This window comes from Ranitomeya variabilis, chromosome 1, assembly GCF_051348905.1.
Source record: "Ranitomeya variabilis isolate aRanVar5 chromosome 1, aRanVar5.hap1, whole genome shotgun sequence".
Taxonomy (NCBI): domain Eukaryota; kingdom Metazoa; phylum Chordata; class Amphibia; order Anura; family Dendrobatidae; genus Ranitomeya; species Ranitomeya variabilis.
In genome coordinates, this window is record NC_135232.1 from 166,089,186 (window position 1) to 166,106,571 (window position 17,386).

The window sequence follows — 17,386 nt, forward strand, 5'->3', positions numbered from 1 at the left end:
CTGAGCCACCACTCCCGTTGTTCCTCTCTGCCTCTGTTTCTGCCTCATGAAAATTATTAAGTGGTCTACGAACTGATTGCCTGATTCTACCGTTTGTAGGGCACCTTCTCCTGCTTGTCCTACTTGTCCTGCCTGTCCCACTTGTCCTGCCTGTGGCCTATGTCCCTGTAGATATGCCAGTAATTCCTGGAAGAGACCAGGAGTAATTTTCATTCTACATAATTCCTCTCCATCCGCCCAGACTCCTGCGTGAGTCTGCATAATTTGCTGTATATATTGTGCAAATCTGACTGGAAACTGGGTGGGGTCTGGCGCGTTATGCAAGAGAGACATACCTTCAGCAGGGGACCAAGGGAAATATTGCCGAGTTTGATGATACCTAGTTCCCATTACCCCGTCAGCATTTGTTTCCCTAAAAGGTCTTGGTACTACCCTAACAGGAGCAAGTACAGTGCCATGTCTAGGCGCACCACAGGCTAGGCAATCATTCCTCCAATCTGGATTTTGTTGTCCACAGTGTGAACATACCCATCCTCCTACCCCACCAAGATTGGGATACAAGGCTGGAAATTGTTTTCCTCCTTCTGCTCCTCCAGATGGTACAAATGATTGGGCATTTGGATCTAGGTAAGGTGGCGGGATTATGTCACAACATTTTCCCTCCCCCATGATCCATTTGGAAGTGTCTGGATCGTACTTCCAATTCTCCTCTTTAGCTGTTTTTGAGACCTTTATCATACAGTGTATGATTTCTTCCCACCCATTGTCTTTGATAATTCCACCTCGTTCTTTACTCAGTCTTTCCCATTCTGTACTGAACATAAGTGCTTCTGAAATTCCCAATTTTTCTCTTACCCTTCTAATCTGCCTTCTGACTGTCTTTCCACATCTTTCCTGTATGATATCTGCTGCTTCCACTTGTCCTAAGACGGTTTTTGTCTGTTTATTTCCCATTTTGTCCCAATACTAGCTATGACTACCCTAGGTGACGTTTGGACAACCACTTCCTCTGTTGGTGGCGTCTCGTTGCCTTCTCTCCTAAGGAGCTAAAATATTGAAGGGCTTGTCTGCTCCGTTTTTTCTAACGTGTAAAACGTACTTAAGTGCTATTATGCACGCAAACAGACCTAGCAACACCATACAGATCACAAAACTCTCAGTCTCAGATATCATACTTGTCCCAGGCTCATGGGTCCGCGTCCTGGGCTCATTCTATCAAACCTTATCCAGAAATAAAGGGTTTCAAGCACTTAGAGAGAGTCAAGCATGGGCGGAGGTCTCCCCGAAAGGACGCAACCACATGACCCAGTTAGGCTGACTTTCGTGTATAAGGCTTGTGTCCCAAATATTTTGGCTTATTGTTCTACGTACTTTTGCTCTTCTTTCACAACATGCCACAACCTTCACACTGTTCACACACTGCCAGGGACAAGACTCATAAATCTATACAATATGGTAACCCGAGTTTTATAGGTATCTACTCACTACTAGACTAACCCAGCGTGACACGGCTCGTAGAGATCTTCCGGATAATACAGGGCAGATAAAAGAGAACTAATAATGTCTCTTACCTGGCCAGGTTTTTCAGTTCATTTGCCGTCCATTATCCCAGATCTCCGTTGTCCGTATCCGCAGGTGAATCTCGAGCAGATACTCTCGCCTCGGGTCCCTGTTCGGGCGGCCAAGAAATGTTGAGTCCTCTTCCGTCCCTGGCTTCCTGGATGTAGGGATCCAAGTAAATGACACGCAGCACAAAGGTTGTGTGGTCATAAACAGGGTTAGCCCTGGAGCACGCCTCCCTCACTGGGCGCTGCCCCTTCTTTATATAGTAAAAAAGTTAGGCATTTTACAGACATGCGCACATGCGCTCATATTTCACAATCACTTACAAAGCAAATCTATTCTAGTGAAAAGTTACAATATCTGGTATGTGGATGAAAGGCTACAATTTCAAGGAGAAATGCGCGCGTGATTACTTCCATAAAAGAAAATGTCAAGTTTGCTCAAATTTCTTGTTGTAAACCAGATTTCTCAGGAGGAAGACAAGATGGATTCTTTGGTTCAGTCTGATCTCCACAATGGCGTGTGGTTCCCAGGGTCTGAAGGACAGGAGACTCTCCTTCAGGCCCTGGGATCCATATTCATGTAAAAAATAAAGAATAAAAATAAAAAATATGGATATACTCACCCATCCGAGAACCCTGGCTGTCACCACTGCAAGCGTCTGCCTCCGTTCCTAAGAATGCAGAGGGTAAAGGACCTTCGATGACGTCGCGGTCTTGTGATTGGTCCGTGACCGCTCATGTGACCGGTCACCTGACCGCGACGTCATCGAAGGTCCTTCACGCTCTGCATTCTTAGGAACGGAGGCAGACGCTTGCAGCGGTGACAGCCAGGGTTCTCGGAGGGGTGAGTATATCCATATTTTTTATTTTTATTCTTTATTTTTTACATGAATATGGATCCCAGGGCCTGAAGGAGAGTCTCCTCTCCTTCAGACCCTGGGAACATCCAGGATTGCTCCCTGCACACGCCGTACCCGGCGTATAAGACGACCCCCGACTTTTGGGACAATTTTTAGGGGTTAAAAAGTCGTCTTATACGCCGGAAAATACGGTACCTTTTTTCGTAGATCCATTGACAATTCTTTTGCTTTCCCCATGACTCACAATCCAGAAACGTCAATGCCTGAATGAAAGATACAAGAGTCTGTCTGGATCCCAGAAACTCACTCAGCTTTTATGCACACACACTGATTACAAGAAAACTGGTCACCGGTGAGGATGTTACCTTTAGTAGCCATTCATACCCATTTTTGTCAACTCCTGTGCATGTTATCAGGCCAAAATAACTAGGGTATATGAACTTTTGATCAGGGTCATTTGGATGTTTTGGGTTGTCATTATGATTTATAGGGACACTGTCACCCCCTGAACCGTTATAAAATAAAAGAGCCACCTTGTGCAGCAGTAATGCTGCATTCTTACAAGGTGGCTCTTTTAGTTTTTGTTGCTGTTATTCTCAAAATAAAGCGTTTTATAATTTTGCCCAAATACCTATCTTTATACCTGGAGGCAGGTCTTTGAAGCGCCCAACTGCCATCAGTCATCTCTTCTGTGGCGCTGGTCGCCTGTCCCCTCAGCGATGTTTTCCTCTGAAATCTGGCGCCTGCGCTGTGCTCTTCTGCCTGGGGCAGGCGCATTGAGCATTGGCCGTCATAGCTCAGATGCCGAGTTCCAGACTGCGCCTGTGCGGGCAGTGCTGCCACCCAGCTACTGAATCCCCGCCCCGCACTGTGTTATGCATTATGCACAGTGTGGGGCTGGGATTCCTAGGCACGGCACAGGCGCAGTCCGGAACCCGGCATCTGAGCTATGATGGCCAATGCTGAGCACAGCGCAGGCGCCGGATTTCAGAGGGAAACATTGCTGAGGGGGCGGCGACCAGCGCCGCAGAAGAGATGACTGACGGCAGTTGGGCGCTTCAAAGACCTGCCTCCAGGTATAAAGATAGGTATTTGGGCAAAATTATAAAACGCTTTATTTTGAGAATAACAGCAACAAAATCTAAAAGAGCCACCTTGTTAGAATGCAGCATTACTGCTGCACAAGGTGGCTCTTTTAGTTTATAACAGCTGGAGGGGGTGACAGTGGCCCTTTAACAAGAGAAAACACAGTACTTTGACAATAAATGGTTTCACCCAACCACAAACCATGAGTGGAGAAATTGTTTTGGTGTTATCATTCATATTCTCTGAAACAAGACCAAGAAAGCAAAAATTCTGCCAGGGTATGTAAATTTTTGAGCACAACTGTACATTTAAGTAGGCCAACATTTCGGATTTTAAAATCATTTTTCAAGCTGGTGTTATAAAGTATTCTAAATTACTGTGATAATTACTTTTGGGTTTTCATTGGCTTACATAATCATCAACATTAATAGAAATAAACAGTTGAAATAGACCACTCTTTTTGTAGCAACTCTATATAATGAGTTTTTCTTTTTGTATTGAAGAACTGAAATAAATTAACTTTTTGATGATATTCTAATTTTGTGAGAAGCACCTGTATATCTCGGGCAAACCTGATCTCATTGCAATCCACTGGAATTCTTGGTTCACACTAGTTTTTGAAGCCCATGAAAATGTGATTTGGACCTGACTAGCTATAATACTATAAATAGAGTCTAAAATTTGCAACATCTTTTTGACCATTTTCTTCTGGCTTTGTCAGCCTTTTATGCTGGACCCAATAGGCTGGTGTGAAGCAAAGACCAAGAACATATTACCCTATTTTTTGGACTATAAGACCCACCTAGGTTTTAGAGGAGGAAATTAAGAAAAAAAATTGAAGCAAGAATGTGGTCAGTTCTGTACTTAATATCTCCTATCCTGGTATATATGGTCCCCTCATCCCTACCCTGGTATGCATGGCCCCCTCATCCCTATCTTGGTATGCATGGATCCCCCATCCCTATCCTGGTATGGATGACCCCCTCATACCTATAATGGTGTGATTGGCACCCTCATCCCTATCCTGGAAGGAATGGTCCACCTCATCCCTAGCCTGGCAGGAATGAACGCCCTCATCCCTATCCTAGTATGCATGGCCCCATCCCTATACTGGTATGCAGGGCCCCCATCTCTTCCTAGTATGCATGGCCCCATCCCTATCCTGGTATGCGGGACCCCCATCTTGTCCTTGTATGCATGGTCCCATACCTATCCTGGTATGCAGGACCCCCATCTCATCCTTGTATGCATGGCCCCCATCCCTGTTCTGGTATGATTGGCCTCCATCCCGGTCCTGGTATGCATGGCCCCTTCAGAAAACATTTACTAAAAAAAACATTACACTTGCCTTCCCTGCGCTCCCTCGCAGCATCTTGTTCCGGTGTCAGCAGCTGCTTTATGCTTCTAAGCAGCGCATGGCAGGGACGTCATGCGCTGCTCACAAGCAGAGCACAGCTGCCTAAATACTAACTGCTCCGCATGCCGGGATTGTAGCAGTGAGTATTCATTGCTCTTCAGTAGCGCGCACAGTGTCAGCCGGAGCCTTTCTGCAGCTGCCAGAGGGCACGTGTGCCGCTACTTAAGAGAAATGAATATTCACCTCTCTGTTAGAGGAGAGATGTGAATATTCGTTTCTCTTAAGTAGCAACACACGTGACCTCCGGCAGCAGCAGGAAGCCGGAGGCTGACACTGTGCGCACTACTGAATAGCAATGAATACTCACTGCTCTCTGTGCGCACAGTCACGGCATGGGGAGCAGTGAGTATTCCGACAGCTGCCCTTTGGCTTGCAAGCAGCGCAAGACGTCACTGCCATGTGCTGCTTACAAGCATAAAGCAGCTGCTGGCATCGGAACAAGATGCTGCGAGGGAGCGCCGGGAAGGTAAGTGGAATTTTTTTTTTAATGTTTTCTGATAGGGCTATGCATTCCAGGATGGGGGCCAATCATAAGGATGGTGCCATGCATGCCAGGACCCGGTAGGGGGCCAATGATACCAAGACGCTATTAAAGAGAAATGAATATTCATTGCCCTCCACGCCCATGGGCATGGAATGCAGCGAATATTAATTTCTCTTTAGCAGCGGGCACAGGAGTTAGCCAGAGCCGCCAGCTCCAGCCTCCAGTGACCCGCTGCTCTGCCGATGCCGCTCCCCCACCTCCCCACCACAGCCAGAGCCGGTACATCCGGACTATAAGACGCACCCCCCATTTTCCTCCACAATTTTGGAGGTAAAAAAAGTGAGTCTTATAGTCCGGAAAATACAGTATCTTTGAATCCTCTCTTGGCTTTGAAATTTAAAATTGCTTTGAAAAACCTGAAAGTGTGAACTCCTCGTAAACTACTAAAGTTGAAATGAATAACATTCATTATGCTGTTACTAGGGTACGTGTCAAGGGGTGACATAAAACGCAGCACATGAACAGTACTTGAAGTTGATGTCCTGGAAGGAGCAAAAGTGGGGAAAGATAAGGTTTTTAGCATATTTAACAAATCGTGTTGGCTAGAGGACTGGCATCTCCTAAATGGCATATCTTCGGGGGTATTCCCAGCATGTACTGGTTAGTACCAACCAAGAGTGGTTCAAGGAATAAGAACCTGTGCTCATGCTGACAAGTGTCTGAAGTGAGAAAATTAACTTCAAACTTGGACTATGACCACGATAGAATAAGTTGTCTGGTTTGATGAATCACGTTTTCTTATACATAATGAGGATGGCCAGGTGTGTGCTTTGCTTACCTGCAATAAACATTCACTACATGAAGAAGGCATGCTGGTGGAAGTAGTGTGATGCTCTTCTACTTTACTGGAAAACTTTGGGACCTTGCATTCATGTTTTTGTTGGCGTGTTCCATATACCTAAGCACGTTGCCAGGACAAGTACATGATAGTGGTGTTCCCTAGTAGAAGTTGCCTGTTCTAGCAGGATGTTACACACTGCAGCCATTGTTAGGCGGGAAAACAAGTTTGAATCCAAAGGCTGTGTGCACACGTTCAGGATTTTTTGCATTTTTTCGGCGGTTTTCCGGTATAAAAACGCGACCAAACCGCTAAAAAAAAGCTTACATTAAGCATGCTATTATTAGAATGCATTCCGCATTTTTTGTGCACATGCTGCGTTTTTTTCCGGAGTGGAAATGCATTCTGGAAAAAACGCAGCATGTTCATTAATTTTGCGGAATCGCGGCGATTCGACACACATGGGAATGCGTTGATCCGCTTACTTTCCGCATGAGGCTATGCCCATCATGTGGGAAGTAAGCGGATCATGTGTGGTTGGTACCCAGGGTGGAGAAGAGGAGACTCTCCTCCACGGACTGGGCACCATATACCTGTTAAAAAAAAAAAAAAAGAAAGAATTAAAATACAAAATAGTGATATACTTACCTTCCGATGGTCCCCGGAGTCCTCCCACCTCTCAGCGGTGCACGTGGCAGCTATCGTTCCCAGGGATGCATTGCGCGAAGGACCTGGGATGATGTCGCGGTCACGCGACCGTGACGTCACAAAGGTCTTTCGCGCAAAGCATCCCTGGGAATGGAAGCCGCCGCGTGCACTGCTGAGGAGATCGGAGGCCGTCGGAAGGTGAGGATAACCATTTTTTTATTTTTTTAATTATTTTTAACATTATATCTTTTTACTACTGATGCAATAGTAAAAAGTTGTTTACACTTGTCAAACACTATGTTTGACAAGTGTGACCAACCTGTCAATCAGTTTTCCAAGCGATGCTACAGATCGCTTGGAAAACGCTAGCATTCTGCAAGCTAATTACGCTTGCAAAACGCTAGTGTTTAGCGGGAATACGCATGCCAATTCCGTATGCGTATTTCCCGCGGCAGGGAGTTCCAGAATTGCCGCGGAAATTTCCGCAGCAATTCTGGACGTGTGCACTTAGCCTAAAGGCCACACCTCATACTTACAAGGCTTAAAGGATCTTCTTCTATTGTCTTAGAGGCAGATATCACAGGACGCCTTCAGAGGTCTCGTGGAGTCCATGCTGTGATGGGTTACTGATATTTTTGCATTATATAAGTGGGAACTACGTAATGATATGGCAAAGTTAAATACATGAGAAATTCAGCAACAGGGATAAATGGATTATTCATGGGGTTGTAAAACATCTGTATTTATTGACACCACAAGGTATACGTTACTGCAATATATTAAAAGTAATTTCATAAGTTGTCCTGTATAAAAAATATTTTGCACTCTCTTAAATAGGGTTTCTCCAAAGACTCTCCTCACCTTTTGCACTAATGGAGTTCTCTTGCGTACTCTGATGGCTGGAGATACTACACTTTCAACTGTAACTCACGTCATTGTGGTAAGATATACTGCTTAGCTGCAGCTGCACTGGAAATATTAATATAATGCTGATAAATTGGAGGCACATGAGTGATATAAGGTGACATCCAGTGAAATGGTTGGGATCTGTGCAGTGTGACCCCCTCCACCCATCAGCAGCTAGAAAAAGAATCTACATAAGAGTCTTCATTCAGGAGAAGTGGATAACTGCAAATTGAATATATATAGCCAGTGTTTCAGCCCCAGCACTGTTGTTCCAGGTTTTTCGCTTTTGTACACATTGACAGGCTTTTACCAGCATATATTCCACTGCATATGTATAATGTTGCATGCGTTAGCATTGAATCCCATTATACAAATTAAGCATACAGTAAGTAACAACAAACTTTAGACATTTTTTCATGCTTTTCAACATGGTGTCTCTCTGATTATTAATCCTCACTACTGTTTACTTGGATTTTCCATTATAGCCAGTGTTCTTCAGCTATAGTAATCTTTCTTTATTCTCCCTTGATTCAGGAAGTAGTGCCTCTCATGTTGGGGATCCAGCTGCTGTAGAAAATATTTCAGGCAAAGTTCCTTGGGCAAATCTGCAAATTATCTCTCCTCCAGAAAGAAATTTTCTTTTCAGTGCCACCTTTAGAGAACAGCTAAGTATAGGTGGCTGTAGAGCTTGTTTCTTTCCTTCTGAGGGAGAGAGAATTTATTTTTTCTAATTAGGCTGTGTGCACACGATGCGGAATTGGTGCGGATCCACAGCGGATTTTTCCTCGCAGAAACGCTGCAGTTCTGCACTGTGATTTACAGTACAATGTAAATCAATTGGAAAAAAAGGCTGTGCTAATGGTGCTGAAAAATCCGCATGAAAACCGCTGCGGAACAAAAGAAGTAGCATGCTACTTCTTTTGTGCAGAACTGCTGCGTTTCTAACCCCTTCCATAATAGAAATTCGCAGGGGGAAAAACCGCACAAAGTTCGCAGCAAATCCGCATAAAATCCGCGGCATATCCGCACCTGCGGTTTCTGCCAGGAGATGCAGATTATGTGCGGAAAATTCTGCACAACAATCCGCAATGTGTGTACATAGCCTTAATGTACCTACTATGGAAAGTCCTGGTGAATAAAATTCATTTGGTCTCTGATCTCATAAATGAAATAATATGTGAAGATCTACTTACATCACTTGATGTAAGTTCCTGGGCAGCGCGCACGGCGCATGCCCGAGAAATAATTGCAGAGCGCAGGCGAGGGTGACGGCACAAGACAGAGAGGAGGCGGTGCCCGGTGGGATGATGGACGGCTGCGTGGCGCTTGAGTCAGAGAGAAATCCTACCTCCCTTACTCAGTAGAGGTATGGCGCAAAATTTATAAAAGTGATTATTTCTGCATTCCTAGGGATGCTAAACATAAGAGCCACTTTCACAGAATGCAGCCTTAGTGCTGCTGAAGGTGACTCTTTTACCTTAATAGGCCCTGGGGGGTGAAAGGTTCCCTTTAATTTGCACTCAATATGTATATGTTGCAGATTTGTAGGGCTCCTCTGATATCCTAGTTATTGAGTTTGTTTATTCTGCAGATCTTTAACTATTGTATATACTCGTGTATAAGCCAAGGTTTTCAGCACATTTTTTGTGCTGAAAATGCCACACTTGGCTTATACACAAGTCATTGCAGATCAGCGGGTGACAGGAGGCAGATATCGGCTGCTGCGTCTAAAGCATGTGCCCGTTCATAAAAAGAAATTAATATTCACCGCATTTGCAGTGAACATTCATTTCTCTTATAGTGCGCACAGTGTCAGCAGCATTCACAGGCTTTAAAGCGGCTGCTGGGATATCACAGTTGCCCACTCATTAAGGTAATGAATATTCACCTCTCTCCTCTCCCTTAGGCGTGGAAAGAGGTGAATATTCATTACCTTAATGAGCGGGGACACGTGATAGCTCGGCTGCAGGAGCTGCTAGCATCGGAACGAGATGCTGCGAGGTCGCGCTGGGAAGGTAAGTTGGATGGTTTTTTTTATGCTTTTCTCATGGGGGCCATACATACAAGGATGGGGATAAAGAGCCATGCAGTCAAGGATGGGAATATGGAGCCATGCATACAAGGATTGGGATACGGAGTCATGCAGACAAGGATGGAGATAAGGAGCCATGCAGACAAGGATGGGAATAAGGAGCCATGCAGACAAGGATGGGAATAAGGAGCCATGCAGGCAAGGATGGGAATAAGGAGCCATACAGACAAGGATGGGAATAAGGAGCCATGCAGACAAGGATGGGAATAAGGAGCCATGCAGACAAGGATGGGAATAAGGAGCCATGCAGACAAGGATGGGAATAAGGAACCATGCAGACAAGGATGGGAATAAGGAGCCATGCAGACAAGGATGGGGATAAGGAGTCATGTGTACAAGGATGGGAATAAGGAGCCATGCAGACAAGGATGGGAATAAGGAGCCATGCAGACAAGGATGGGAATAAGGAGCCATGCAGACAAGGATGGGAATAAGGAGCCATGCAGACAAGGATGGGGATAAGGAGCCATGCAGACAAGGATGGGGATAAGAAGTCATGCAGACAAGGATGGGGATAAGGAGTCATGTGTACAAGGATGGGGATAAGGAGCCATACAGACAAGGATGGGGATAAGGAGTCATGTGTACAAGGATGGGGATGGGAATAAGGAGCCATGCATACAAGGATGAGAATAAGGAGCCATACATACAAGGATGAGAATAAGGAGCCATGCATACCAGATTAGGGATTAGGGGACAATACATACCCGGCTTATACTCGAGTCGGCTTATACACTAGTATATACGGTACTTCCAAACTGCCTATAGACCATAAATGTTGACGTTCCAATAAGTTGCTACATTGCAGTACATATCCACACGATCATCCAGCTGAAGAAGCAGGGATCCACGTGTCAGAGACAGCCAGACTCCTCATAGAGAAGGCGCAGATTGTTCATTACTGTCTACACTTTCCCTATCACTGTATACACAGCACTAACTGCGCTTCCTTCTCCTGACCCTGTGGACAGGTCATTTGTTCACTAGGTGTAAGGAGGGAATAGGAGCTGCTGGGTCCTAGGAGATGCAGTTGGCTCTGATAAGCAGCTAGGAAGCTGCATCTCTACTGTTAGGCTACTTTCACACTAGCGTCGTTTTGCCTACGTCGCAATGCATTGTTTAGGAGAAAAAACGCATCCTGCAAAGTTGTATGCAGGATGCGTTTTTTCCCCATAGACTTACATTTGCGACGTATGGCCACTCGTCGCATCCGTCGTGAGACGGATGTGTCGTGTTTTGGCGGACCGTCGGCACAAAAAAAAGTTCCATGTAACGTTTTTTTGTGCGTCGAGTCCACCATTTCGACCGCGCATTCGCGGCCGAAACTCCGCCCCCTCCTCCCCGGACATCACAATGGGCAGCGAATGCGTTGTAAAACTGCATCTGCTGCCCACGTTGTGCTACATTAACACACTGTCTGTCGGGCCGACGGTTTGCGACGGCCCGTACCGACGGACTAGTGTGAAAGTAGCCTTACTGGGGCTAATCTACTAGCCCCAGGTACAGGGTAAATAAGAAAAAAAGTACTTAAATATTGAAATGCCATTTTGACCTTACATGGGGCACAATATATGAACTAAATGAAAAATACATAAATAAAAAAATGAAATGGAAGTTAAAAAAACAAAAAAAAAACAACAAATGCTGCCAAACCAGATCACTGTTCTAGCCCTGTCCCATGGAAAAAGAAAGTTGGATCTATAAAAATAATTGTTACAGACGGGAAAACTTTATAAATGTATTTTAGTAGTCTTTTGTCACCAGATAAAAAAAAAAATTGGAAAAACAGACCCGTATTTTCCATTTTTTTTTTGTCACCTATACCTCCCGATATAAACCTAAAAAAAAAGAATATGAGTGTTGTATTGAATTTTATGCCCCATGTATAACAAAAAAAAGATGCAAAGATGATTTGAATATCCGAACGAGAAAACAATTTACCTCTCTTTAAAACCACATTTCTGAAAAAAAAATTAAAACAAAAATGTACCTGGTCTTGAACTGGTTAACAGAAAAAAAACCCCACACTAACGTAACATTGCTCATGTTTCTTAAATGATAAAACTTTATGAACCACTATATAAAGAGGCAGCTCTGGATTTTTTCCATTAGGTAAAGGAAATAAGCATTGTAGATAAAAATCCAATCCATATTTACAGCGATAATTACCTGTAAAGCAGATGTAGCCTCAAACTACAAGCTGGTAAATGATGTACTGCCGTGGTTGGGATCATGCAGGGTATTGTATATGAAGCCTAAGGACACCTTGAACTTTATATTTGTTTGTTTCATGAAGTGATGATTGATGTTCTTACCACAATCAAATCCATCGCCATCGATCTAATAATTAAAATGTCGCTAGTGTCACATGGCAGTTTCTATCAGTCTTGTTTATTGCTCTCATTTTGCCCAGTAAATCCAGATGCAGTGATTTCTTGGTTGTTCCGTAGGGCAGCTGCATTATAAGTAGGACACCATTACAGTCTCATGTTATTTATTCATTAAAGCTGCAGAGCTTTATTTAATACTTTATTTTATAGATAGAGATATATTCATCATAGATGAATATATGTATACACAAGTGTATTTTTGCTGTAATTGTTTATGAAGATGTATATTTTTGCTGCCTCGTGGAACAATTAATTACGCAAAAACTAAATTTTCCAAGATTTTTAATTTATATCTCTGAATCTCCACTCCCCGTCTCTGGGTCTCCTCAACACCTCCTGTAGTTTCTTCCCCTGTGATGTTATCTTCAGGGCAGTATTAGGTTTCATTCAGAGAAACAAGTTGGAGTCAGTGGGGAACTGGTCAGGTGACTGCATTGCAAAGATCCTATAAATAAATGACATAAATACTAGTGATTTAATAAATTAAAGGGCTTGTCAACTATGAGGACAACCTATTCTCTATTTGAATATTTGTCACGTGAAAATAAAAAACACTTATACTTGCCTCTAGTGGCGACTTAGTTCCAGTGGCGTCGGCACTTGCGTTCCTGGGGTTCACATGCGGTTGTTATGGCATCACTACAACAGGAAAATTGCTAGCACAGTCAGAGATGGAGGTGTCTCCGGTAGGTTGCCAAACCGTAGAATGTGATATAGAAGACCGGGCACACTCTCTTGAATGCAGTGAAGAATTTTAATGTGTTAGTAGGCTCCGTGACAAGCGGTGAACACCGCGTCCCAAGGCATATACGCCCCTCACACCCTTTTTGATCCTCCATATGAAGTAACTGTCGTACCACCATCATACCTGTTCTATTGCCTACCATTACATTTGTGCCTACCGCACATATCAAGGCTAATCTATTTGCACACTGATGAAGGTCTTGACAGACCAAAACATTTGTGATGTGACTACTGTATGTATTGCACATTAAAATTCTACACTGCATTCAAGACATTGGTATCATTGCCCCACCTTCGGACGTATTAGTAATCAAGAAGAAGTGGGCGTAGGGTTCATGTTTCATAACAACCACACGTGAACATCGGGAGTGTGAGTGCCAATACCGGTGGAACGGCGCTAACATGGGAGGTGAGTATAAGTGTATTTATTTTCACAGGAATAAACATTCAGATTGAGAAGAGGTTGTCCTATTAGTGTACAAACAGTTTAATTATACTTTGCATAGCCCCTTTAAAATAGGACATGTTCATGTTCAAAAGGGGTATTAATGTTTTAGAGCAGTGATAACTTATTGATAGGACATGCCTTCACTTTGATAGTAGTTTGACCTCTAGGACCCTCACTAATCCTGAGAACGGGGAGAATTTAGGTCTTTGCGGGGAACTGTATCTGGTCACATTCACTAGAATACATTTGAGCTCCAATTCCCCCTTACAGCTGTGTACAAGGCACCTCTGCAGCAAAAAAGTCACTTTGCTGGTGTTGTGGCCCTTTGTTTTTAAGGCTCAGTTGAGAGCTCAGAAGTGGGACACTCACTTAGGTTAAACTCAAGACTTATTCTAGCGATTTATTACTTTATTAAATTATAAAACCTCTTTAACTGCTTCTGGACTGAGCATACACTTTAAATGTCTGGGCGGTCTGCATTTTACTCTGCAGTGACAGTCTAAGATATCATTGCAAAGACAGACACTGAGGTCCGCGTTTTACTTCGCAGTAACATTCTAAAACATCACTGCAAAGTAAGCAGTTGCAGGAGTGGGGAACAGACTGTCAGAAACATCCAGACTCGCCATAGACAAGGCAGAGATGGTACTACTTTTTCACCAGTCTAGTTCAGAGGGATGACACAATGTGAGAACTTTATTACAATTTCCACATAATCTCTGTAAGTTAATTGTGCTGCTGAGCTGTTTTCAATTTTATTTCACGTAATAGGATGAAGTTCATGAACGTGATCGGTTCAGCGACTTCCTGCTAACTAAACTCCGAGATTTAATTCAGAAACATCCAACTTTGAAACTGATTCTCTCCAGTGCTGCATTGGACGTAAACTTGTTTTTGAGATACTTTGGAGGGTGCCCGGTCTTGTACAGTAAGTAGCTTTCCAAATGGAACCTTGTCATTCAAATTATAAATGTCCAAATAATCCTGATCATCTGTCTTTTTTTTTTTAGCTATATTAATTAATTTCTGAGATCTCTATCCTTTATGCTATGTGCGGTCTTCTGCATTTTATGTTAGCATTTTATTTTGCTCTGCTTTCTTGACAATTTCGTGAAACTTAGTGAAGTTTTATGTTCTCTGCTATGACTGTCTAAGGCATCACCTGTGCCATCACATTGCATTATATTATTTTCAATCTCTTTTGATTTCGAGTTTCTTTTTTTAACAAAATAGTTTGTTACACTTTTTAATTTTTATGGGAAGTGCCAGTAGCAATACAGGAGTCCTTGTTTTGTAACTGGAAATTTTACTTATGGGAAGACTTCATTCTTGCTAATGGTCACATTGCAAAGTCTGAGTAAGCACAACTGTCATTGTACCCTAAGTATTGTAGATGGCAGTAGGAAAGCCTTCATCATGTATCGAAAATTGGCTCCTCATGTTATAAATTTGTTGAGTACTTAAAGAAAGCTGTGGACAGTGCAGTTGGGTTGTAACTGGGGATTGGCCTCTTTGTTGGTGATATCTGGTGCTGTTTTACACTTGTGATAACCCATACAATAAAGAAAATCGGGAATGTGAAGATGGCCAGCAGGTCTGTCAAATACTTGGTTGTATCTTTTATGTATTCAGAGTCAGCTGTACAATATATCTCCTCTTGTACCTTATATTGGGATTGTAAAATCCAGACACTTTTTAGATTATAGAGTGCATAGAGTGATGGTAGTATACTTCTTAGGGTCTTGCCTAATTATGTGACAGTGCCAGAGATTTGGAATATTTATATTCTGCTGTTGGGTCTGACATCGGATGCTGAGAGACGTAACTGCAGACTGGGCAGGATGGTTGCATAGTCGCCGTCCGATGCTCCATAGGCTTCATGCACAGGTCCTATTCTCATCAATGGGACCCTGCCTTCCTCTGAACAGGTATAAGATAAGGAACAGTCAATTATTGTTTGTTTCCCCAATGCATAAGCTCATGTAGTTGGTTGTGGATGTGGAGGGGGTTGGGGGGGGAGTCAAACCCGTCTTTAGAGCAAATGCTTTCTAATTTTATTTCTAAAAGAAAGTGTTTATGATTTTCACCTATTATGTTTATGTCACCTGAAGTACAAGGCCGACCCTTTGAAGTAAAAGAACTGTTTTTAGAGGATATTTTAAGAACTACGGGATACAGAAATAAGGACATGCTGACATACAAGAAAGAGAAGCAGTGTGGTAAGTGCTGATACTCCTTAGGCTACTTTCACACTAGCCTATTTTACAATCCGTCGCAATCCGTCGTTTGGGGCAAAAAAACGGATCGTGCTCACAGGATGCGTTTTTTTTCCCACTGACTTGTAGTGCCGACGGATCGCGACGTATGGCAATACTTTCAAGTGAACGTTTTTTTGTCTGTCTTTTTCCGCCATTTTCGACCGCGCATGAGCGACCGGAACTCCGCCCCCTCCTCCCCGGACTTCAGAATGGGCAGCGGATGCGTTGAAAAACTGCATCCGCTGCCCATGTCTTGTATAAATTTCACAACGTGCGTCGGTACGTCGGCCCGACGCATAGCGACAGACCCGTACCGACGCAAGTGTGAAAGAGGCCTTAGTCTTATTTCTACGTAGCAAATTACTGCATGGCATACTCATTTTGTATATACAAGTTTAGTAGGGAGTTAAAAAACACGAAAAAACAAGAACTAGAAGATACAAGACTGGAGTGTAGTGATTGATCCTGCAGCTACACCTCCGGGTGTCACACAGCAGGCTGCAGTGACTGAGAACAATCATTTTGAGAAGAAAGGGAAATCTAAGGAGACATTACAGCTGAGAGGTGTGGGAAGGAAGAAAGGGAAATCTAAGGAGACAGTATGGCTGAGATTTGTGGCAAAGGGAATTTCTAAATTTTCTCAGGAGTCACCCTGAATATTAAAAGACAGAGCAACATGAAAAGATTTGAAATAAAACGAAAAGCTAATACATATTTTAAAGGTGCATATATCATATCCAAAATAATGTCTTTGGGTGTACAACTAAACCTTCATCTTAAAAGTGGGGTGGGACACTTTGTGTATGGTATAAGGAACTGAGCACCAGATTTAGTCCTGAGCTACTACATTCTAAATTTCATAGATAAATAGGAGAACATCTTGATCTTGATAATCATACTCTTACATTACATGTGTATTCTTTATAACAATGTCTTTGTCACAGAGGAAAAACAAAAGACAACCCTGTCTGAATGGCACTCTGCAAAAGAGAACAGCATAAAGCGCAACCCCCAACGGCAAAGGAGCATTGCCAGCACCGCAGAGGATTATCATCTGCTGGATGAAGGAGAGTACACTGTATTCAGTCAGCTGGTATGGTGGAGTTCTTTTCTTAGGCCGCCAAAATAAAACTTGATAGTCTTTTGTAATATTTTTTTCTTTTAACTCATGGCTAGAACATAAGGGGTATCTTCTACTTCTACGTTTTGAACTAGTCTTAAAGTACATCTGTCATATGCTGGTCTATGTAAGCATAGCATAGTATGGCGACAGGTTTACTCTCCTAACATTTGTAAAAGGAATACACTGGGAATATAGTGAATAAGTCTGGTGCTTATGAGAAGAACGCCTTCCGTATATCTCACCTATTATTGATGGCTGACAGCTATGGATCTGCATACTCTGCAGCCCATCAGACCCCGAGTATAGCGTTGGAGCGCTCTCGTCATGAATACACCAGCGCCAGACTTCTCAACTATCCTTTGTGTTCTTTGAATGCTTCTATTAGCCAAATGACATTTCTGTGTTGCTTTGGATAATAGAGTGAACTTGTCTCTATAGTCGGCTGTCTGTACATAAAGCAGAATGGTTTGATTCTGATATATAATAAAATGTACTTGATGCTTGACAAAATGTATGATGGAAGACAT

General features: G+C 43.2%; 1 protein-coding gene across 2 annotated transcripts in view; it reads left to right on the plus strand.

Annotated features, from left to right (window-relative positions):
- The window catches only part of YTHDC2 (YTH N6-methyladenosine RNA binding protein C2), a 198,705-nt gene that overhangs the window by 73,986 nt on the left and 107,333 nt on the right, over positions 1-17,386 (plus strand). For both annotated transcript variants that reach the window (XM_077290493.1, XM_077290503.1), the window contains exons 7-10: positions 7,736-7,838; positions 14,250-14,406; positions 15,590-15,697; positions 16,681-16,829. In XM_077290493.1, the coding sequence (XP_077146608.1) occupies positions 7,736-7,838; positions 14,250-14,406; positions 15,590-15,697; positions 16,681-16,829 (517 nt within the window). The remainder of the gene's footprint in view (positions 1-7,735; positions 7,839-14,249; positions 14,407-15,589; positions 15,698-16,680; positions 16,830-17,386) is intronic.